A 24437-nucleotide genomic window follows, 5' to 3' on the forward strand; every position below is an offset into this window, starting at 1 on the left:
CAGCACTCCTTCATGGGCTTGCGGGGATGAGCTGCCACAGGATGCTTCCTGCCCGGGCCGCAGCAGCCGACAGACCTGAATATTCTCACCCCTTGGCCTTTCTGCGCTTTCCCGTGCCGTCCCTCCACCCCCCCCAGCCCGACTGGGCCCCCCACAAGGTGCGCTGAAGAGAGGGACCCTTTCCTACTTTTTCAGTTTCTCCTCCATCTGCTGCTTGTCGTTCTCCAAGTCCATGATGTTCTCTTGCGTCAGCTTCAAATCTCCCTCCAGCTTCCTCTTGGCCCGCTCCAAGTCCATCCGGATCTTTCTCTCCTGTTCCAGGGAGCCTTCTAACTGTTTGGGAAGGAACAGAAGACGGAAAGAACGTGGGTGCGATTAACCAACGATGGCGGAACAGGCTATAGGGAGAGGGCCTTTTCAGTGGTGGCCCCCAATTATGGAACGATCTCCCAAACGAGGCTCGCCTGGCTGTTATCTTTCCGGCAACAGGTCAAGACTTTTTCCTTCTCTCAGGCATTTAACAGCGTATGTTGAGTTTTTAACTGACCAGAATAGTTGTTTTAAATGGGTATTATCTAATCTGTCTATATGCTTTTTATGGTTTTGAATTTTGTATGTCATTTTTTAATGTTCAGTGTTTTATTCTATGTAAACTGCTCAGGAAGCTTTGGCTATGGGGCGGTATATAAATGTAATAAATAGTCATAACAACAACAGCAACAATAACAATAATAAACACCCAGAAAGTCTAGTTCGTGGCCAGCACTTTGGCCAGGGACCAGATGACCTCAAGGGGGCGTGGCCCCACCCAGCGATGTCACGGGTGTGGCTCCGCCCACTGACATCATCCGGCCTGTGGAGGTCCCAGTGATCCAGCCCCACACCCATTTCCATGTCCCCATCTCTGGTTTACTAAATTTTGATATCACAGTGGTAGATAGAAAATACAGCCAGGCAGCCTCCTCTGTGTTACAGTATACCTTTCCCTATCTTGGTCCCCAGATGTCATTGGACTCCAAACCCCATCACCCCTGGCCACTGGCAGTGTGGTTGGGGATGATGGGAGCAGAAGTCCAACATCGTTGTTTTGGGGGACCCAAGGCTGGGAAAGTCTGAGCTAGTTCTGGCTCAGCCGAAGGGGTCGCTTCGTATTGACTCACGTCGTCGGCTTGCTGTTCCAGCTTGAGTTTGGCTTTGGTGAGCGTGTTGACTTTGTCTTCCTCAACTTGGAGGTCGTCCAAAGCCTGCTGATGGGCTTCCTGCAGGGATTTCTTCTCCTTGGTAAGCTTGGCGATGATCTCATCCAAGCCGGCCATTTCCTCCGTGAGGTTCTTCACCTGCGGGAAGAACCAAATCCCTTCAAGACGTGAGAAGCTGTGGGAAGGAACGGCTCTGAGCACGTGCAAAGTAGGGGATGCTCAGGAGATAAGTCTTGCACTCCCTTTGGAGAAGCAGGTGGTCTGTAGTCTGGGGGATGCTCCTGGATCCGTCTTGGTCACTGTGGCCTGGAGCACCCAAGATAGGATGACCATACGGAAAGGAGGACAGGGCTCCTGTGTCTTTAACAGTTGTGTAGAAAAGGGAATTGCAGCAGGTGTCCTTTGTCGGCCTGCAGCCCCTGGTGAAATTCCCTCTTCATCACAACAATTAAAGCTGCAGCAGCTATACTAGAGTGACCAGATACAAAAGAGGGAAGGGCTCCTGCAGCTTTCACTGTGGTGATGAAGAGGAATTTCCGCCAGGAGCTGCATGCATACAAAAGACCCCTACTGAAATTCCCTTTTCAATACAGTTGTTAAAAGATACAGGAGCCCAGTCCTCCTTTCCATATGGTCACCCTAACCCAAGATATTTCTGTTTGACTTCTAATGCCAAATACGCAACTGAAAGCCAGCGTACTTTGGGGAAACACAAGTCTGCCCAAACACAACACAACCTATCTCAACAACATTTCATCTCAACCAAATTAATCCATTTTGAAAATCCTGCACCATGATGGTCTATGTGTTCAACCAGAAGCGAACTTCATTGAGTTCAGTGGGACTTACCCCCAGGGAAGCGCGTAGAGGATTGCACCTTCAGGGGGCGTTCAGGAGATTCAACCCAGCTCGTCCAACTAGACAACATCTCACCATGCAGTTCTTTCACTCCTCACCCACCCCAAGGCTTTATGAAGACTCCTCTTCCAGATTCTTACCATGATTCAACCCACCTCTTAACACTCCTCTGGCCACTTTCTGTGCAGCCCACAAAGCTCCGAAGGTGCCCTGCCCACTTCCCCCCGCTGCCTAGCTGATCACCTGATCGGATTGCTGTTTCTCCGCTGTGCTCAGCAGCGGGGAAATTAGAATCTTCATCAGGGTCTTTGGGGGACAAGGTTAAAGCGTTTTCCGCCACCCTAAAGATCCTCATCAAGACTGCAGTTTCCCCACTGCTATTAACCCCGGGGGGGAGGGTTGCCCACAAGCCACACACAGCCCCCTTTTTTTGCGGTCCCCAGCGTTGCCCTCCACTGCCGAATTTGCTGGTGAAATTTGGCAGCGTTCAAGCAGCAGAAAAGCAGTGATTTCCCTTCGACGCAAGGCACGGGTGGAATCCTCACGTCCTCATTTGAAAGAGAAATCATCATTTTCTGCTGCCACATTTCACAGCGCAGCAGCGGTTTCAGCCGTGGCAGGGTGGGGTGCAGCTGCTGGTGGCTTCTTGGGGGGGGGGGGAATTGGCCCCTAGGCCCTCCGAAATTGGCCACCCCTATATTAGGAGCGAGAGAACAATGATCTTGAGCTGGATCACTGGGTGGCGATGAGTGTGCGGACGCATTTGGATGACACAATAGTCAGCCCTGTGTTAACAGTCCACTTCACAGAGTCATCCATCGAGTAGACCAGTTGTTCCCAAACTTTTTCAGGTAACCGCCCCCTTGGTTCCACAAACTCATGCCCAGTGCCCCCTGCGCACAGCCCCTTTAAATGGGAAGCACCCGCCGCAGGCTTGCTGACGAGGGAGAGAAAAGAGAGCGAACACCTCTGTTTTGCAGCCGGCGTGGCGGGGCACACCAAGCAGCGTATGTCTCTTCATTAGCGTTTTGGTGCTTTTGAAACATTTCAATTCACCGTTAAAAGGACTCTTCTTAAACGGTATTAATACATGTGTGGATTCTTCCCCTATATGGCTTGGGACCAAACTACCTTCTCCCATAAAAATGTCCCTGGGTCTTAAGACCTACTGGAGAGACGCTTCTCGGAAAAGACCACCTCAAGCGCCCCCCTGCCAGCCACCCCTTTGCCTCTTAGCGGCCCCCTATGCAATCCCACCGCCCCCAAGGGGGCAGTACCACCCACTTTGGGAACCACTGGAGTAGACTATTAACCCAGGGTTGACTATTGCTCTCGCCCGCCCCCCGCCCTTGCCCCACAGAATGGCAGTGCTGGTTCCTGCTTCCCATACCGGGAAGCTGCGGAGAAAGACGCAGGAGAGCCACCCGCCCCATCAGCCCAAAGAACGACAGACGACACAATAATCCACGGTGGTGCAGGTAGCCAAATCTGCACAACCGTTGATTATTTGCGTTGGTTATTTCCAAGAAATAACCAACCATGGGGCGGGATTTTCCCGACAGATGACGCATTAGACAACGGTTGACTATTTAAGCCATTGGGGACTATTGTGTCGTCCAAACCCACTCTGCATGTGTGTATGTGAGCAGGAGAGACCGAACGAGCGTATGAGTTTCTGAATATCTCCTGGCCCCACCAGAGCCACCCTGCTCACCGCTATGCAGCCCCCGACCCAAAAAGGTTCCCCGCCCCTGTTTTAACGCGATGGGCATTCTCTCCCCGGCCTGAGCTGGCCCCGTGCCCGGCTTCCTGCGCTCACCTTGTTCTCCGTGGCGTGCTTCTCTTTCTCCACCTTTGCCAGGGTCAGCTCCAGGTCGTCAATGTCCTTCTTGAGCTCGGAGCACTCATCCTCCAGTTTCCGCTTCTTGGCCGTCAGCTCGGCATTCATCTCCTCCTCGTCCTCCATCCGCTCGGTCAACTCTTTCACCTTGGCCTCCAGCTGGATCTTGTTCTTGATCAGCTGGTCGCAGCGCTCTTCGGCGTCGTTCAGGTTGTCTTGCTCCTGGGGGTGGGTGGAGTAGAAGCGAGGTGGGGAAGGAGGGGAGAAAAGAGAGGAGGCTATCAGCCCTCTCCAAACTGGGGGCCTCTAGCTGTGTTGGGACTATCACTCCCATCATCCCCTGGCTGGGGATGATGGGAGGTGCAGTCCAACACATCCGGAGGCCACCAGGTTAGGGAAGTCTGGACTACTTAATTCAGGACCAGGAGACCATCCCTCTGGACGTTTGGGTGGGGAGGGGGGGAAATATGGTGGTATAAGAAGACTCACAGCCTGGACTTGCAACTGCAGGTCATTCTTTTCCTGCAGGAGGGACACCATCTTTTCCTCCAGCTCCTTCCTCCGCGTCTCTGATTTCTCCAGGGCTTCTTTCAGCCTCCCGAATTCCTCCTTCATGGTCTGCGGAGATTAGAAAAGAAGACTGTCTGACTCAGGTAGATCAGGCATCGCTGCTTCAAAGGAGGCGGCAATGGACAGTTGATATGGTCAGGAAATTCATTTTCCCCATGTCAAAAAGTGTGTGTGGGGGGGAATCCCCGTTTGTAGAAAACCAGCATCTCTGGGCAAGGGGTTTAACCTAACCTTCTCCCCACTACACCATCTTTGATTGCGTAGAGAGTTTATTGCACTTTTTTAAAAAAAATTATACCCACTGCTGATCGGGTAACGGCCCTTGGAGGGTTTCGTCTTCCCCTGTAGGGATGGAGGGGAATTTCATTTGGTTCGTATTTTTAAGTGAACCATCCTAATTCGCACTTTTCGCATTAGAGTTGTCCTTCTGATTGCACACGGAATAATGGGCTCACGTTACAGGAAGCCAGATTCTGGCTGGACATCAGGAAAAACTTCCTGACTGTTAGAGCGGTATGACAATGGAACCAGTTACCTGGGGAGGTTGTGGGCTCTCTCACACTAGAGGCCTTCAAGAGGCAGCTGGACAGCCATCTGTCAGGTATGGTTTAACGTGGATTCCTGCATGGAGCAGGGGGTTGGACTCGATGGCCTTATAGACCCCTTCCAACTCTACTGTTCTATGATTCTATGATTCTATGAAATTTTGGGATGCAGTTCTTGGCTCAGATATTGTAGGTAAAATATTTATTACACAGCAGGAAAGACTGCCCACAGAAATATGTACGTGAAGGACAGTTCTGTTGAAAAATGCATATAGTAGAGAAACTTGAGTAGAAAAGGCAGATATTGGGGGAAATTAAAAGCAGAAACAAATGCACATTGTCATGCATTCATTTATTTTTTCAACTGCAGGATGATGTGGAAATTAGACTATACGAACTTATGTTTGAATACATACAAAACTGAAACGGACCAAAAATAGAATTGTCCATCTAAAACTAAAACTAAATTGTTATTTTTTGTGAACTGTCCAGGGAGCTTCAGCTATTGGGCGGTATAAAAATGCAATAAAATAAATAAATAAATAAATAAATAAATCTCTAACTGACCCTCGTGAAGCAACTAGAACTATCGCTGCATAGACATCTCTTGCAATTCCCCTACTTTTTGTCCATAGCACAATTTGGGGTAGGATTGCATGGGTTGATGTGTGTGTGTGTGTGTGTGATGTATGTGTTGTGTCGTGTGTGATTGCGTGACCCCAGCTGGGGGGTTCATTGTGCGATTCCATGGCATCGAATTGGTTGATACGAACCTTTCAGGCCTGATGCCTGATTAAAAGAAACCTTAGTTGATTAATCATGTGAGCTTTAATCAATTCAATCTGCATAAATCTGCATGTGAACAAAACAATGGGTTTTTTTGGAGGGGAAAGTATTTATTTTTTGTTTGCCGCCTCTTAGGCGATGCCTTCTCTCTTTCGTTGCTTCTTCTAAGATGGTGACAACTTTCTGCATTTAAAAATATATATCTGATATATATATATATATATATATATATATATATATATATGTAAAAGACTGCTGTCGTTTTAAATCAAGGTCACCATTTTAGTAGCTTACAGAACAATCCTAAAATAGGCACTGACTGTATCTGGGAGTGACCCCAATTGAATCAAATAGTAGACCTGTGTAAGATTGCACTGCTAAAGGGTTTTAGTTGATTATTCTCATCCAAGCTCCCTGCAACCAGGTTCCCTCAAAATGTATTGGACTACAGCCGGTATGGTCACCCAGATGGCAGCAAGCTGATGTAACCACAATCAAATCAATCTGGCAGGCTTAAAAATCAAAACACCTCTGTGATGGATGAAACCGATTATCTGGATCTATTTCAGTCTGGATTCAGTCCCAGATTTGGGATGGAATCGGCTTTGGTTGCCCTGATGGATGACCTTCTTCAGGAGAGGGACAGGGGGCGCGCGCCCCAGTTACTTCTTCTTGATCTCTCAGCGGCTTCTGATATTGTTAACCATGGTATCTTTCTGGACTGTCTCCATGAGTTGGGAATTGGAGGCAATGGCTGGGTTCACACAACCCAGTGTGGTTTGTAGTTGAACCATGGGTTGGGTTATCTTGTTCTCTGAAAGCAATGTGTTTTCCACAGGGCGGGTTATCGTGTTGTCTGAACGCAGCACACTTTCCAGTTGCTCGTTAGTTATTTATTGCATTTCTATACGGCCCAATAGCTGATGCTCTCTGGGCGGTTCACAAAAATTTAAACCAGAGTATAAAACAAAGAACAGTATAAAAGCACAACATAAAAGCACTATCAGGGTAAAACCATACAGTATGGCTCATGACCCACCTTGAGCAACCCAGCAACAAGCCATGGGTTCTCAAGAGGCATTACTGTTTGAGAAAAATAAACCACATTGCATGATTAACAAGCCACCCTGTGGAAAACGTGTTGCATTCAGACAACACGCTAACCCATGATGGGTTAGCGTGTTGTGTGACTCCTGCCAATGTCTCACAGTGGTTCGGCTCCTACTTGCAGGGTCGGTTCCAGAGAATACCATTGGGCAACTGTGCATAACTAGGTGCTCCACTGAGCCATAGGGCACTACTTTGCCCCCAGTGCTACTTAATGTCTATATGAAACCACTGGGAGACGTCATTAGGAGATTTGGGACAAGCGGCCACCAGTGTGCTGATCACACCCAGCTCTATTCCTCTGGGACATCTGAATTGGGAGAGGCTGTGTGTGTTCTGAACCAGAGCCTGCGTGCATTTATTTATTTATTTATTTATTTATTTATTTATTTATTACATTTCTATACCGCCCAATATCCGGAGTTCTCTGGGCGGTTCACAAAAATTAAAAACATTCAAAGTATAAAACAACAGTATAAAACCATAATATAAAATACAATATAAAAGCTCAACCAGATAAAAACAGCAGCAATGCAAAATTACAAATTTAAAACACCAAGTCAAAATTTATTTATAGACTGTTAAAATACTGGGAGAATAAAAAGGTCTTCACCTGGCGTCTAAAAGCATATAATGTAGGTGCCAAGCGAACCTCCTTAGGGAACTCATTCCACAGCCGGGGTGCCACAGCAGAGAAGGCCCTCCTCCTGGTAGCCACCTGCCTCACTTCCTTTGGCAGGGGCTCGTGGAGAAGGACCCCTGAGGATGACCTTAGGGTCCGGGCAGGTATGTATGGGAGGAGGCATTCCTTCAGATAACCTGCCCCAAATCGTTTAGGTCTTTAAATGTTAATACCAGCTCTTTGAATCAGGCCCGGACCTGGACTGGCAGCCAATGAAGCTGGAAAAGGACTGGCGTAATGTGGTCTCGTCGGCCAGTCCCTGTTAGTAAATGTCCCTGTTTAACACTTATAGCTTGGATGAGGGCGAATAAACTGAAGCTGAATCCCAATAAGGCAGAGACCCCCATGGATTGGTTGTTCCCAGGTCCGGGAATTGGGCTGTTTGCAAGCTTTGGATGGGGTTGCACTCCAAGTCCGTAGCTTGAGGGTGCTCCTGGATCCATCTTTGACACTAGCAGCTTAGGTGACCTCAGTGGCCCGGAGCGCCTATTGCCGATTTCAGTTGGTGCTCCAACCACGCCTGTTCTTGGAGAGCGAGAGTTTAGCCACAGTGATCCATGCACTGGTAACCTCAAAATTAGACTTCTGTAATGCACTCTGTTTGGGTGCTGAATGCAGCAGCAAGAATGCTCAGTGGAGTACCTAGTTATACATGTATCACACCTCTGTTAAAAGAACCACACTGGCTGCCTCTTAGCCACCAAGCCATCTTGAAGGTTGTGTTGTTGTTATTATTATTATTATTATATAGCACCATCAATGTCATACAAAACCTGAAACAACTTGGGACTAGGATACTTAGCAGACCGCCTTCCCCAATACATACCCAGCTGCCTATTAAGATAGTCAGAGAAGGCCTTGCTGGTGGTTCCAAGACCAACAGAATGTCGCCATGTCATATCTCAAATGCAGGCCTTCTCAGTGGTGGCACCACCACCCTGGAAAACTCTCCCCGGGCAGTTCAGGAGGCAGAAAACCGGGTACGTTTCAAACGCCTCCTGGAAATGCACTTGTTCACCCAGGACAGCCTTCCTCAACCTGGGGCGCTCCAGATGTGTTGGACTGCATCTCCCAGAATGCCCCAGCCTGGGCATTCTGGGAGTTGTAGTCCAATACATCTGGAGCGCCCCAGGTTGAGGAAGGCTGACCCAGGACTTCTGTGGCTTGTAAATAATCACAATGTCCCCTACGAAGGAGAGAAATGCCACAGACCAAAGGAAGTGAGGCAGGTGGCTACTAGGAGGAGGGCCTTCTCCGCTGGGGCAACCCGGTTGTGGAATGAGCTCCCCAGAGAGGTCCGCCTGGCGCCTACACTGTACTCCTTTCGTCGCCAGCTGAAGACCTTTTTATTCACTCAGTATTTTAACACTTAATTTTAACTTAAATTTAAATTATACTGTTCTAACTCTGTATTTTAACCTTATATCAATTTTGCCACGTGGTTTTATCCTGGTTGTGCTTTTTATATTGTATTTTGTATTTGTGTTTTTAACCTGTTGGTTGTTTTACGATGGTTTTAATTTTTGTGAACCGCCCAGAGAGCTTCGGCTATTGGGCGGTATAAAAATGTAATAAATAAATAAATAAATAAATAAATCGATCATCTGCTGCTCCATTCTGCTGATTTTTGTATTGTTTCTATATTGTTAGTGTAGTTTATAAATCGTTTCCCCCGGCGCATTTTAAATGAATTTTGTTTTACTCTAATTGAAATGGGTTTTTTAAGAGTGTCTTAATATTGCGTTTAAATGTGATTTTTAGTATTTGTACGTGGACCACTTGGAGATTTTCAAGATGTATATAAATATTAATAATAAATGAAACAAACAATTTCTGGACCCATTCCCGACCTCCCCCTTTCACCCGCACTCACCTGCATCTCCTTCTCCGTCTCCGCACTCTTCAGCAGGGGCTTGATCTTGAAGAAGAGCTTCATCCACGGCCAGTTCTTCACCCCCATGAAAGCACGGATGTTCCACTGAATCACAAGCAAAGCATCCCTGGAGAAACGGAGGTAGGGAAAGACCGTGTGACCCTGGAGAAAACATGGCCGGCGGAGGCTGGTGGCTTTGATGTCCATGGGGCGGGTGGCTCCGAGGTCAGTGGGGCAGGGAATCCGCTCCGGGTTTCAGTCAGAACTCTGGGTTTCAGTCAGCACCTTGGATAAGGTCCTTTTGAGTTCTGACTGGTTCTGATTGAAACCCAGAGCAGATTTACTGCTCCACTGACATCACACTGGTCACTCTAAAAAAGAAGGCAGGGCTCCTACAGCTTTAACTGCTGTGATGGAGAGGGAATTTCACCAGGTTCCCCATATATACAAATGACACCTGCTGGAATTCCCTTTTCTACACAACTGTTAAAGGTACAGGAGCCCGGTCCTCCTTTCCATACGGTCACCCTATAAGACTCTATGCAGAAGGGGCTCTCTGCAGCCCACCAAACAGGCTGCAGCTTTCGGGGGTGAGGGGCGTGATGTAGCCCCCCATTCTCCAGAAGCTGCCCCCTCTCCCCCATGCTTTAGATGAGAAAGAACTGGAGAATAGGGTGACCCTATGAAAAGGACGACAGGGCTCCTATATCTTTAACAGTTGTATTGAAAAGGAAATTTCAGCAGGTGTCATTTGTATATATGGGGAACCTGGTGAAATTCCCCCTTCATCACAGCAGTTAAAGCTGCAGGTGCCCTGCCCTCTTTTGTATCTGGTCACTCTAGTAGAGCTCCTGCACCTTTAACTGTTGTGATGAAGAGGGAATTTCACCAGGTTCTCCGTATATACAAATGACACCTGCTGACATTCCCTTTTCTACGCAACTGTTAAAGATACAGGAGCCCTGTCCTCCTTTTCATAGGGTCACCCTACTGGAGACAAAAGATGACTTTGTAGAATGTACTTTATTTACAGTTTTAAGAGCAGGTCATAAGAGAAGCAAAAAAGAATTCCAACCAGGCGGCAGATCACTTACCTGGCATGAGTTCCTCAGGGAGAGAGGGAGGGAGAGAGAGTTTGGACTACAACCCCCATAATCTCAGCCAGCTGACCAGCCAGCTGGGGCTGATGGGAGCTGTAGTCCAAAACATCTGGCGGGCACCAGCTTGGGGGAAGGTTACTCTATCCTAAGATGGCTTCACTTTCAGCCAAGTTGTATCTCTTTCTTTTTTTTCTCTTCCAAATTGCCAACTGCTGATATTCTCTCTCTCTCTCTCTCTCTCTCTCTCTCTCTCTCTCTCTCTCTCTCTCTCTCTCTCTCACACACACACACACACACACACACACACACACACACACACCATCTTTCCCAGACTTATGGGTATCTCATTCAAAAGCAGAGAGAGTTCTCCAGCCATCAGGAGGCCGGCTCCTCCTGCACAACAGCTCCGCAGGGTTGGAGCTATTGTTAGACAAAAGCCAGCAGCCCGACCGTGGTTCTCCTTGGCCCGTTCACCACCACTCAAATCCACTCCCCGCTCCCTGCTCGGCTCCCAGGGACTCACTTGCGCTCCATAATCTTCTTGAACTCGATGCGCATGAGTTGGCCCCGGGCCTGGGCCTGGATGCGAGTGATAATGCGCGAAAGGCGCTCATCCCGCATCTCCTCCAGTTGACCCAGCAGACCCGCCTTGAAAAACACCTGTGGGGAGAGGGAAAACAGGGGAGACGCGTGGGCAGGGGTGCAGGTCAACGAGAAGCCTCCCCTCAGGTGCTCTGCCGCTCCGCAGAATGGGGTGCCAGGCAGCCTGCAGGTTTTTTGGGGTGTGTGTGGTGATATAGCCCCCCCAAGGCGGAAAACAGCCGGGGGGGGGACCTGCTCCTTCACGGGAACCAGGTGTCATGCCCTCGCTACAAGAATCTCCCTCAGAGGATAGGGTGACCCTATGAAAAGGAGGACAGGGCTCCTGTATCTTTAACAGTTGCATAGAAAAGGGAATTTCAGCAGGTGTCATTTGTATGCATGCAGCCCCTGGTGAAATCCCCTCTTCATCACAACAGTTAAAGCTGCAGGAGCTACACTAGAGTGGCCAGATTTAAAAGAGGGCAGGGCACCTGCAGCTTTAACTGTGGTGATGAAGAGGGGATTTCACCAGGTGCTGCATGCATACAAATGACACCTCCTGAAATTTCTTTTTCAATACAACTGTTAAAGATACAGGAGCCCTGTCCTCCTTTTCATAGGGTTGCCCTATCAGAGGAGGAAGCAGAGTCCCCAGAAACCAGGGAGACATACATCAGTCGCTGGCACCAGACCAGCAGGAGCCTGGGCGTTCCGGGGGAAACGGCTCCAGGTCCTCCCCTGACAGGGGGAGGGGGCTCTGACTCTGGAGCAGAGGCTAAGCAACCCCCTGACCCCCAGGAGCCTCGTCGTCTTAAGCAACAAGCCGGCAGGCCTCCTGGAAGAAGGAGTGCTCGCTTGCAAATGCAGTCTCCTCGGGAGAAAGCAACTCCTCTTGAGTAGGGCTCTGGCCAGAGAGTTCTGATGGGCAGCAGCTGAGCCTGGGTGGGGCTGAGCAGCCTTTGTGAATAAAAGCCAGCAGTGAGAGCTTGCTGGGTGTTGGAAACAGTGTATCACCAGCTTTTTTTTTTTTGTTGCCTTGTCTCCCGACCTGGTCTTGTTCTTGAACCCCTGTGCTATGACCTTGGACTCCTGCTTGACTCTGTTGTTGGATGATGTGTGTATTGGACTGCCTAGCTGCATTTGATCCTTTGCTCGCTTGACTTCTCCTGCTTCACCTGCCTCTATAGCTGGGACTGATTGCCTGTGCCTTGACCCCGTGCCTGTTTTCTGGACTAATACTGTTACAGCCAACACAGGACACAGGGGCTTTGAGCTGAACGGTGTGTGTAAGCTCTTCTTTGCTTTAATGATCTTCATCCATTTTCCATCAATAAACTATATCATTCTTTGGCACAAGTGGATACTAGTTATATTAGTCCAGTGTGGCTCCTGGCTAGATCAGGGCCAGGTTTTAGAGAGGAAGTCACAGAACATGATCTGTATTCACATTCTGGGCTCTGTGCCTCTCACCTTAGTGTGCCCAAATTTGTACTGGTTGTGATCGATGTCCAAAGAGCCCAACAGTTTCTCTGCTCCCTTCCGGCTGTCGATGAATTGACCCTCAGGGATGGCAGCTGGGTTCAGGATGCGGTACCTGGTGGGGAGGGAGGGATTCTGTTAATCTCCCCTGCCAAAGGTGAAACATTCTTCCCATAGGAAGCATAGAATCATAGAATAGCAGAGTTGGAAGGGGCCTGAAAAGCCATCGAGTCCAACCCCCTGCTCCATGCAGGAATCCTCCTTAAAGTATTCCTGACAGATGGTAGTCCAGCTGCCTCTTGAATGCCTCTAGTGTGGGGGAGCCCACAACCTCCCTAGGTAACTGGTTCCATTGGGATGGTGTTTAATTGGCAGGATGAGTGGAAATTGAGATTTTTACAGGAGCGCAGGAGCCAGCACACGGAGCCGTTCTAATCCTAAACAACAAACGTCTCTTCTACCTGAAGAGAGTCTAATCTCTTGGAAACTTCTTCTTAGGCAAAACTATGCAAACTAGGCAAGACAATTGTCTGTTCAAGAAGAATAGGAAGCCACTTCCCAAACGCCCGTAACTTCAGAGAGCTTGGTGTGGAGGCAGGTTCTGGTGTAATCGAACTGACTTTCTCACACCTTCCTTCCGCTCCATGCATTTCAGCTTCCGGAGCAGCAGCCTAGAATCCAATTCCTTTTTCTCCAGAACCCTTTAGCAACTCATTTGACTGGGCCAAAACTGATTCAAGGCCCTCCTCCTGCCATGTGGCTACTGCTTTTCTATTGTAGTTTGAAACGTTTACATTTTATAGTGTATTTCATGATGTATTTCTGTGGTTTTGACGGTTGTGAACGGCACAGGGAGCTTCAGCTATTGGGTGGTACCGAACAGTAGAAATCTAATAAGTAATTGAATTACGTAAAACATGTGACTGTAAATCACACTCCAAATATTTACAATTGCCATTTCATTGCTTGTTAGTGACTGTTGCCCCCTGCCTCCACCCCAGAGGAAGAGAGAGTCATTTCTCCTCTGTGCATAATGCAACGTCGCAACTCACAAGAGGATTGTTAAGAAAGGCATCTGGTTCAAGGTCATGGACTATAACGAGGAGCACTGGAAGGTAGGGACCCAATGCTGCTCCCAAAATGGCAGCCTCCCAAGGCAGGAAGCAAATTTACCTTTGCCTGAAGTCCCCGTAGAGGATCCGGTTGGGGAATCCCTTCCGGCAGATCCGGATCCCTTCCAGGACCCCGTTGCAGCGCAGCTGGTGCATGACCAAGGGGTTGTCCATCACACCTGGAAAAGGAAAGAGGGCCAGAGGTGGGAGGAAAGACGGCTTCACCCCTGTCAGAATCATGCCTCCCTTGTTTACTCCACTTCACTGGGTCCCATCCGGCCTTCGTTTATGTCAGGTCTAACCCTACTGCCCCTGTTTTGGGAGAAGATGTTTCAGGTAATCAATCAGAATCAGATTCGGAACTAGACGACGCAGCGCCAGACACCAGCCAGCCTGTATCAGTGGGAGAGGAAGCTCTCACGGGCAATTCCCCAGCTGGGAGTCAGCCCTCTCCAGAGCTTATCTCCTCAAGGCCAAATCCTACACACTCGGTGGGAAGTGAGCTTTCTTCTGGAGGAGAGCGTCCCGACAAACTACTTGATGCTAGGGTCCGCCAGAAGCTCAAATGCTCGGGGTGGAAGGAAGGCATGAGAAAGTCAGTTGGATTACGCCAGAACCTGCCTCCGCACCAGGCACTCTGAAGTTACAAGTGTCTGAGAAGTGGCTTCCTATTCTTCTTGAACGGACAATTGTCTTGCTTAGTTTGTATAGTTTTGCTTAGGGGGACGTTTCCAAGAGGTTAGACTCTCTTCAGGTAGAAGAGACGTTGGTTGCTTAATAAAAGCTTTGTGGATTACTTAGCAAGCCTCGTCATTTGCCTCCCATCGAAAGCAGGAGTTTTCTGAGAAACAGGACAGCTTAGCCATACCCCCCTTTTGCTTCCTTTTGGAGCCAATGAACGGGGAGCAACCTTTTAGGACACGGGTGGGCACCTTGTTACCCCCATGGCCTGGAGTGTGCCCCCCCACACACACATTGCTGGCCCAGCACCGCAAAAATATCAGCGGTTTTAGACTCAGAAGTGCCCAACGTAGCTCCTTTTCTACCTAAATTTGGCCTTTTGAGTCTGCATCGTAGTTTGCCAACATATTTTGGACGGGCTGGCAGCAGGAGTCCAGCCCCAGAGGGTTCTGGGAGGGGGAAATTGGCCGCCAGACTGCCTGGAGTTGCCCACCCCTGCTGTGGGACATCGTTCCCTCAACCCGGCGCCCTCCAGATGGTTTGGACATGGGGAAGGAGTCTAGGGAAGGCTGCTGCAGCATATAGGCCGTGCCTGGTGAGCCGGACTTCGGGGACGCAGGAGGTGGGGCTCCGACGCCCTGCATAGCTTCCCTTGTCACAAGCGTTATGATAAATATGCTAATAGATGCAGGTTTGCTGAAGTCTGCCTAATTATCCGTTTTGTTGGATGCACCTTCCAGGCGAGGGCAGGACGGAATGGAAAATCGTAGATATGTCCCTCTCTGTAAGTGAGACCAGCGCCATGGGTCGGCATGGTTGGCCCCCCCTGCACGCCCAACAATGGGCCCACCGAGAAGAGCTCCCCGACCTCCTCCTTCTGCTCCTGTTTGCTACCTGCTTGCTCTCCCTCTGGATCAGCACACAAATGACAGCTGTGGTGAGGAGGAGCAGGAGCAGGGGTCGTTTGCTGCCTGAGCTGAAGGACACGACGGCGTCCTCCCTCCCATCCTGTGTCTAGAAGCCAGCTGGACTGGCAGTTGACTTTCACTTCAACACTGGGGACAGGAAAATGTCCTCCACCACGACTGGAGGGCAGCAGGCTCACTTAAGGGGCTCAGGACAGGCTGTGTGGGCTCAGGGGGAACAGCCAGGCCCGGCGCTGCCATAGAGGCAACTCAGGCGGTGGCCTAGAGCGCCAAGCAAATGAGGGCGCCGAACAGCGTACCCGGAAGCTGCTCTCCTAGAGCGGCTTCCGGGCGCGCTGTTCCAAAGCCGCCGCCCCGGCCTCCGCCCAACCCCAGCGTCCTCGCTCCTTCGAAGCCAGGACGCTGGGGTTGGAGGCGGAGGCTTCAGTATGGCAAGCCAGGAGGCCACTTCCGGGCGCGCCGCTTCAAAGCCTCCGCCCCGCCCCCCAGCCCCAGTGTCCTGGCTTCGAAGCTGGGAGCGGGAGGGAGCGGGCGGTGAGTGGGCGAGCGAGGGGGGAGCTGGAGCGGTGAGGGAGCGAGGGCAGCGAGCAAGGGGGGAGCAGGAGCGGTGAGCAAGCGAGCAGGGCGGTGAGCGAGCAAGCAGGGGCGAGCGAGCAGGCGGGCAGGTGCGGTGAGCGGGCGAGCGAGGGGAGTGAGCTGGAGCGGTGAGCGAGCGGGTGGGGCGGTGGGTGGGCGGGTAAGCGAGCGGGCGGGGCGAGCAGTGAGCAAGCAGGCGGGGGGGTGGGGGGCAGGGGGCAAGCGGGCGGGGGGGAGCAGTGAGTGAGCAAGTGGGGGGGTGGGGCGGAGGCTTCAGAACGTGCCTGCCTAGGGCGCAATATAGTCTGGCGCCAGCCCTGGGAACAGCTGGAGGAGTGCTGCCACCCCGCAACATCTGCCGCCTGAGGCAGTTGCTTCACTCTGCCAAATGGTCAGGCCAGCACTGAGGAGGTGCCACAAAGGCACCTGCTCTGTCTGTGGCTCTCTGTTGGGTAAGCAAGCAGAGGAGCAGGACCAGCAGCAGACAGTGGTGGTGTGGAAGAGGCAGATCTATTGAAGGACAGGACCCCAGGGGGAGTGTCTAGCCCACAGCCAGCCTGACCGCCCCGTCCCCATGTGGTTACCTGGAGCCTTCCTTTCATTGGGGATGAGGCATCGCACAAAATGGGGGTGGGTGGTCTTGAGATTGGCCATCAGCTTGTTCAGGTTCTCCTGCCAGAGATAGGGAGGAAGCGAGGGATAGGGCGGGGTGGTCAGAAAGCGGTCAGCAGTTGTTTAGGTACCTTCTCCCTCCGCGACCCCCCAACACCTGTGCTATCTATCACCGGGATGCAAAGGTCCAGGCCCCAGGATGTCCCTGGCCCCTCAACCAATGGGTCTTGGTGGCCGGAGGAAGGGCTCCTGAGTCAAAGCCTACAATTCCTCGATAGCCTGGAGTCGTGTAGCACTGCATGGCGGAAAGGGAGGCAGAAGAGACCATTAACACACCGACAAGACCCAGATCTCTCTGCTCTTAATAAGCATCTGTCTCTCCCTTCTTCCAAGATTTCTCAAAACTGATTTGCACACCCCTGGGAATCGCATGCGGTGACAACTCTTTTTCTACCGCTGCTTCTCTTTCCAGGATCCTCCCCACTACCCCCATCTTCCTCCTCGAGCTGGATTCCCTCTTCCCATTCCCCAGGGCTTTGGTCTCATACCCGATGAAGTGCGGAGACGGTCTGGAAAGACGATCCTTTCTTCTTGGAACCTTTCCCCTTCCCTCCGTCTCCACCTGGGGACAGAGACACAGGGCCAGTTCAGACACACCCTGAAGACCTCCCACTGCCAAAATATCCATCATCTACACAAGCATTTAAGGAGCTTTAGCGTTGAAAGATTAGTCACCTCTTCCATTCATCTAGCCTTCATCCTCCATTTATCCATCCCTAATCTGTCCTTCATCCATCCAACCTTCATTCTCTATCCATAAATTGCCCTTCATCCATCCTTTATTTGTCCTTCATCCATCCAACCTTCACTCTCCATCCATAACGTCCTTCATCATCCATCGATCCTTTATTTGTCCTTCATCCATCCAACCTTCATTCTCCATCCATGATCTGTCCATCATCCATCCTTTATTTGTCCTTCATCCATCCAACCTTCACTCTCCATCCATAACCTGTCCTTCATCATCCATCCAGCCTTTATTTATCCTTCATCCATCCAACTTTCATTTTCCACCCATGATCTGTCCATCATCCATCCATCCATTCTTCATCATCTATCCCTTTTCATTTGTCTTTCACTTGTCCTCCATCTTCCATCCATGGACCCATCCTTCATTCTTCATCCATCCTTAATTTGTTCTTCATGTTTCATCTATCCCTTGTCATCCATTGTTCCTCATCTATCCTCCATCCATCCATTCATCTACCCATCTTTCCTTCCCTTGTCTTTCTTCTATCCGTTGTCAACCCTCCATTTGTCCTTCATCATCCATACTTAATTTATCCTTCAGCTTCCATCTCTTGTCATCCATCTATTCACTGTCATTTCTCCATCCTTGATCCAAGCCTCTGAGCTTATCTAGATTTGTCATTCTTACTCATGGTTGTTTATAGGTTCTTTAGATGACATTCTGACCCTCTGGTTTTGCTTCTCCGTCTAACCAGCACTTTTGGTGAGATTTTTTTTAAGAACAGGGAAAATACGTCATTTAATCGTGAAGGCAAAAGGAAGTGTGATTTCCTCTTGTGTATTTGCATTATTCTGGTCTACCACAGTACCACCTAGAGGATATACAGCAGAAAGGCAGGAAAGAAAATGTTCTTAATGTGGTGCTCAGATCTCAATTCTGCGACAAAACCAAAAGCAGATACAGCCAATTAACAGCCTATTGTAGGCTGCTGATTCCTGCTCATTGCAGGAATCCACCTTAAAGCATCCCTGACAGATGGCTGTCCAGCTGCCTCTTGAATGCCCCTAGTGTGGAAGAGCCCAAAACCTCCCTAGGTCATTGGTTCCATCGTCATACTGTTCTAACGGTCAGGAAGTTTTTCCTGATGTCCTGCCGGAATCTGGCTTCCTGTAACTTGAGCCCCTTATTTCGTGTCCTGCAGTCTGGGATGATCGAGAAGAGATCATAGAATGTTTTTTTTTGCAACATTTTTTCTCCTTTAACTGCCTTTGTACCGCTCATCTCTATTGACTAAATGCCTTCTGTTGTAACTTGCTAGTTTTACAATATCAGTAACCTGTTGTGTTAACCTTCAAGTGCCTGCTGTGCCAATCACCCCACGTCTACTCTTAAGGAGGCAGAGGTCCCTGACACCATCTCAGTGACATTACTGATGTGATTTCACTAACCAATCACTGATCATGGATAATCTCACCAGCATCGGTGCCAGCATAGCTGGAGAAGAGCGTAGCCAGGAGTTTGAGGGCCGATTTCTGGTAGAGCCCCACCACCGTCTCGTTGAGGGGGTCCTTGTTCTTCTCCAGCCAGCCCATGATGTTGTAGTCCACCGTGCCGGCGTAATGCATCAGGGAGAAATGGGCCTCCGGCTTGCCCTTGACGTTGCGCGGCTTCCCAAAGTTGTTCGACTTGCCCAGGTGGTTGTCGTACAGTTTGGCCTTGAAGGTCATGTCGGAAGCTTTCGGGAACATGCACTCCTCTTCCAGGATGGACATGATACCCAGTGGCTATCAGGGGGAGACAGAGAGAGAAGACAATAGCAACACGATATGGTCAGTCGGCAGGGATGGGAGGAAAAAGCAGTGAAACGTCTCCTACAAAACTGCCCAAAATGTATAAGGGATCCTCGAGCAAATGTTGGAAATGTGAAGAAGAAGGAACCTTCCATCATCTTTGGTGGACCTGCAAAAAAGCCAAGGCATTCTGGACGCAAATACATAATTTAATGCAGAAAATATTAAAGACTAATATACAAATGAAACCAGAATCCTTTCACTGCGGTTAATGGAGAACGAACAGAAAGAGAAGAGGGGAATTTTGTTCTTGTATATGACAACGGCAGCGAGACTATTGTATGCACAGAAGTGGAAAAATGAAATAACACCAATAATGGAAGAATACATACTGAAGATGTTAGAGTTAGCCGAAATGGCAAAATTGACAGTGATAATGAGAGATAAATCAATAATCTCATTTATATCTGAATGGAAACCTCTGATTAGAATTTTTGCAAGAAACAGAGAAAAATGATGTATTTGTCTGTGGATTCAACGTATGAGAAATAGTTAACTTGGAAGAAAGAAATGAATTTGATTATTGTGTTAAATGTATTAACAAGGAGAGAATATAATTTACGTCTCTGATGTGTAGAGAGCCGAAAACATACCTTAACCTTGGTTTATGTATTTCCTTTTTTAAAATTTTCTTTCTTATTATTTTTTATTGTCTTTTTCTCTTTTTTTTTTTTTTTTGGTCTTTTTCCTCATGTGTTCATTTCTCTTAGATATAATGTCTTCATGCAATGCTTTTATGTCATATATCAGCCTTCCTCAACCTGGGGTGCTCCAGATGTGTTGGACTACAACTCCCAGAATGCCCCAGTTACTGTGAGATTCCTTTGTTCTGGGTGCCTCCATCTTGCGGAACCGGAGAGCACCCCCATACTGCAGTAACGGAAGTAAATGGATTAAGTGTATTCTCCAGCCTCGTGTGTTTGATTGGCTATTAACGCACCGGGGAAGCGGGCCTTTAAATCCCTGGTTGAGGGACAACAGTATGATTTTATTTTGTGTGCTTGCAGGTGTGTTTTGCCTTCTATGAAATGGGTCTTTCAAACTGTGGGTGTTTTGGAGTTCAGAGCCCACCTCTGCCTTGTACTTAAGTTCTCGGCCAAGATACTTTTGTTTTTAGCCTCACCAGTTTGCTTTCTGGGAAATGGGTGTTGTGTGACAGGTCATGGCAACCACGGCAGCCATTTTGTGAAGGGGCAAGCCAAGCGCCGACATGGCAGCCATTTTGTGAAGGGGCAAGCGCCTACATGGCAGCCATTTTGTGAAGGGGCAAGCGCCTACATGGCAGCCATTTTGTGAAGGGGCAAGGGTCTTCATAACACCCATTTTGTGAATAGGCAAGCCTGCCCCCATGGCAGCTGTTTTGTAAGAGCACCCTGCAACACGCTTAAAATCTGAACCCACCAAACCCAAAAGCGTGGGGATCTCTGCGTCTAGCCATACCTTCTCGATGAGGTCGATGCAGGCCTGCAGGTCCATGCCGAAGTCGATGAAGACCCACTCGATGCCCTCCTTCTTGTACTCTTCTTGCTCCAGCACGAACATGTGGTGGTTGAAGAACTGCTGCAGTTTCTCGTTCGTGAAGTTGATGCAGAGCTGCTCGAAGCTGTTGAACTGGGGTGGAGAAATCGAATCACGCCAAGGACCGGCGAGACCACCCCGCCTCCTGAAGGGTAACGCAACGCTCCCGTCCAGATCCCTGCGAAACGTGCTGCAACGGACTTACGTCGAAGATCTCGAACCCCGCGATGTCCAGCACCCCAATGAAATACTGCCGGGGCTGTTTGGTCTCCAAGGAGTTGTTGATTCGGACCACCATCCAGCTGAACATCTTCTCATAGACGGACTTGGCCAGGGCCCCGATGGAGTAGTACACCTGTGCGGGCAGAAGGAACGGTGCGATCAGGTCCATGTCGGCCCTGGATGTAACGGTCTTACAGCCGGGGAGGGCCTTTAGACCACCATGTGCATATCTGGTTGAGCTTTTATATTGTATTTTATAGTATGGTTTTAGGCGCAGAGCAGTAAAGCAGCAGTTACTGCAGCTGAAACCCTCCCCACGGCCTGAGTTCGATCCCAGCGGAAGCTGGTTTCAGGCAGCCGGCTCGGGTCGACTCAGCCTTCCATCCTCCCGAGGTCGGTAAAATGAGTACCCAGTTAGCTGGGGGAAAGGTAACAACGGCCGGGGAAGGCAACGGCAAACCACCCCGCTATAAGGCCTGCCAAGAAAACGTCAGCGAAAGCTGGCGTCCCTCCAAGAGTCAGTAATGACTCAGTGCTTGCACGAGAGGTTCCTTTCCTTTCCTTTATACTTTGAATGTTTTTAATTTTTGTGAACCGCCCAGAGAGCTCCGGCTATTGGGCGGTATAGAAATGTAATAAATAAATAAATAAATAAACAATACTTCTCTTTTCCCATCAGCCTACGAGTGACATGCCATGCTTCACAACAGCTTCTGCGTCCTTGATATGTTACAGCAAAGAAGCAAACGTGTTTATTTATTTATTTATTTATTTATTTATTTATTACATTTTTATACTGCCCAATAGCCGAAGCTCTCTGGGCGGTTCACAAAAATTATTTACCAATATGTTTATATGTTTACCAATTATTTACCAGTATGTTTACCAATACTGAAATGCATACATATGCATAACACACACACACACACACACACACACAATTTAAACTATATTGGGCGACTGTATGGAAAGGAGGACAGGGCTCCGGTATCTTTAACAGTTGTACAGAAAAGGGAATTTCAGCAGGGGTCCTTTGTATGCATGCAGCACCTGGTGAAATGCCCTCTTCATCACAACAGTGAAAGCCGCCTAGCGTGACCAGGTACAAAAGAGGGCAGGCCTCTTTCCTCTGCAACTGTTAAAGATACAGGAGCCCTGTCCTCCTTTCCATGGGGTCACCCTACATAAGTCCTCTGATTCTGGAAATAATCTACAGGCATTCTTACTAATATCCACGGATTGACTGATCGTCTAAGGTCCCAGCCTCCTAAGCCATAGGTATTTTCTCAAAAGCAGCACGCCCTTCCGTTTGTTCCACTTTAAAATACCTGACTTTAAATCCCTTAAATACCTGGTTTTGTTATTGCCTTTGAGCCGCCCATGTCATGGCTTTGATGTGCAGTGCGCAAGTGTGATTGATCCCTGTCATAGAAGGGGATGAATTTGCAGGCTGGGCAGAATCGGCTAGTCGGCTTTTCCCCCGCCCCACTGCCACATGAACCGTTTGTACTATTCTTTCAGCTGTTGAGCGCATATTTGGAAAGATCACTTGTGCGACAGGTGTGCCCGGAGCCCGGCACCCACTACCCCAAATCCAGCGCCACAGGCGGGCCTCCTGGGTTGCCTGCCCCCAAACTGGGCTGTGTGCATTCCTGGCAACCTTTTTTGGGTTTTTGTTTTTTTTTAAAGCCGGTTTCTGGCTTTAATTTATGACAGTGTCGCTTAGAGAACCGGTGTCCTTCTAGGCATGTTTATTCAGGAGGAAACCCTGTTGTATTCAGGGTGGCTCGCTTCTAGGAAAGGGTGTATAGCTTTTATTTATTTATTAATTTATTATTACATTTATATACCGCCCCATAGCCGAAGCTCTCTGGGCGGTTTACAAAAGTTAAAAACAGTAAACATTAAAAAAGTACACAAAATATAAAAAACGTCAGAAACATAAAAACAACAGCATCCATTTAAAAACAACAGTTCTGGGGTCTGTTAAAAAACAAACTTAGCGTTGTTAAATGCTGTTAAATTAGGGTGACCCTATGAAAAGGAGGACCGGGCTCCTGTATCTTTAACAGTTGCGTAGAAAAGGGGATTTCAGCAGGTGTCATTTGTATATATGGAGAACCTGGTGAAATTCCCTCACAACAGTTAAAGGTGCAGGAGCTATACTGGAGTGACCAGATTTAAAAGAGGGCAGGGCACCTGCAGCTTTAACTGGTGTGATGGAGAGGAAATTTCACCAGGTTCCCCATATATACAGATGAATGACACCTGATTAAATTCCCTTTTCAATACAACGGTTAAAGATACAGGAGCCCTCCTTCCTTCGGAGGAGGCACTCGGAGGAGGACCTTAGATGTTGAGCGCAGTGTATGGGTAGGTTTGTGTCTGGAGAGGCGTTGCATCAGGTATTGCAGTCCTAAGCCTGAAAGGGTGCATAGCTTTGCAGCCTGGAGAATTCAGCATTTGGGAGGGTCAAAGGCAGACAAGCTATATGGCAGCATCAACAGCTCCTTCTCTGTGTTTGCCTGTACATCTGTAAATAGCCTAGAGAAGCTTTTCCCCAAGATGGCGGCCTGCCGACGTGTTGGACTACAACTCCCAGGTTCCCCCAGCTGGGGGAACCTGGGAGTTGTAGTCCAACACGTCGGCAGGCCGCCATCTTGGGGAAAGGCTAGCTGATAGTGCTTTCCTTCCCCCAGAGGAAATGAGTTGCATCCCAGGCAGAAAGTCAACAGGTGCAGCTTTCCCTATCCCAGCCATTCTGGGGAAAACTCCGCCGGGTCAAAACACCTTCAGCCGCTATCGGGTGCTTCTAGAGAAGTGGGGCTGAAAGCTCAGCCCGGCCGTGTGGGCCGACCTGTGAGCGAGCATCCTTACCTGTTGGACATTTTGCCCCTTGGTGACGTATTCGTTGCCGACCTTCACCCGTGGGTGGCAGAGTCCCTTGACCAGATCGGCTGAATTCAGGCCCATCAGGTAGGCGGATTTATCCGCGTCTGGAAAGAAAAGGAAATCATTCCGATGGATCCTGTAATGCCTTTCTCCACGTCATTTCTTGACAGCATTTTTACCCTGCTCTTCAGCCAAAATAATAACAAAACAGTTCCTGCCGGCAAGGCTTACCGTGTAAAAGACACAGCATGAAAGGAAAAGGGATTGGAAGGGAGGAGGAAAAAAAGCAGCAAACTTCAGGTACCGGTTTTTAGCTTCAAACAGGCCTCTCCTACCCTACCCTCCCATCTCTCACCACGACATCCATCTTTTTCTCACCCTCGGTCCCATCCGGCTCAGCTTGTTCCTCCCGCTGCTTCTGCTTGTATTTCATGTTGCCGTAGTGCATGATGGCGCCTGTCAGTTTGTACACCCCGACTTTCTCTTCGGGGGTGAAACCCAGAACATCGAAGGCACTCTATGTGAATACATCAGAGGGGAGAGAGCAAAAGTCACGGAGGGCAGGCGCCATCCGCTTCCGGCACCTGCCAGGTTTTGTGGGCTGCTACTCTGGTCCATGAAGTCACGAAGAGTCGGAAGCGACTGAACTAGGGTGACCAACTGTCAGGATTTCCCC

At 49.3% G+C, this 24437-nt stretch overlaps 1 protein-coding gene across 1 annotated transcript in view; it reads right to left on the minus strand.

Moving 5' to 3' along the window:
• The window catches only part of MYH6 (myosin heavy chain 6), a 51724-nt gene that overhangs the window by 13069 nt on the left and 14218 nt on the right, over nucleotides 1-24437 (minus strand). The window contains exons 10-24 of the mRNA XM_063137882.1: nucleotides 24140-24278; nucleotides 23747-23865; nucleotides 20853-21002; nucleotides 20570-20740; nucleotides 18754-19063; nucleotides 17077-17150; nucleotides 16501-16588; nucleotides 13795-13912; nucleotides 12613-12736; nucleotides 11084-11220; nucleotides 9461-9587; nucleotides 4387-4515; nucleotides 3877-4119; nucleotides 1161-1337; nucleotides 188-333 (exon numbers count right to left, since the gene is read on the minus strand). Of these exons, the coding sequence (XP_062993952.1) occupies nucleotides 188-333; nucleotides 1161-1337; nucleotides 3877-4119; nucleotides 4387-4515; nucleotides 9461-9587; nucleotides 11084-11220; nucleotides 12613-12736; nucleotides 13795-13912; nucleotides 16501-16588; nucleotides 17077-17150; nucleotides 18754-19063; nucleotides 20570-20740; nucleotides 20853-21002; nucleotides 23747-23865; nucleotides 24140-24278 (2252 nt within the window). The remainder of the gene's footprint in view (nucleotides 1-187; nucleotides 334-1160; nucleotides 1338-3876; nucleotides 4120-4386; nucleotides 4516-9460; nucleotides 9588-11083; nucleotides 11221-12612; nucleotides 12737-13794; nucleotides 13913-16500; nucleotides 16589-17076; nucleotides 17151-18753; nucleotides 19064-20569; nucleotides 20741-20852; nucleotides 21003-23746; nucleotides 23866-24139; nucleotides 24279-24437) is intronic.

Source organism: Elgaria multicarinata, chromosome 11, assembly GCF_023053635.1.
Source record: "Elgaria multicarinata webbii isolate HBS135686 ecotype San Diego chromosome 11, rElgMul1.1.pri, whole genome shotgun sequence".
Lineage (NCBI taxonomy): Eukaryota > Metazoa > Chordata > Lepidosauria > Squamata > Anguidae > Elgaria > Elgaria multicarinata.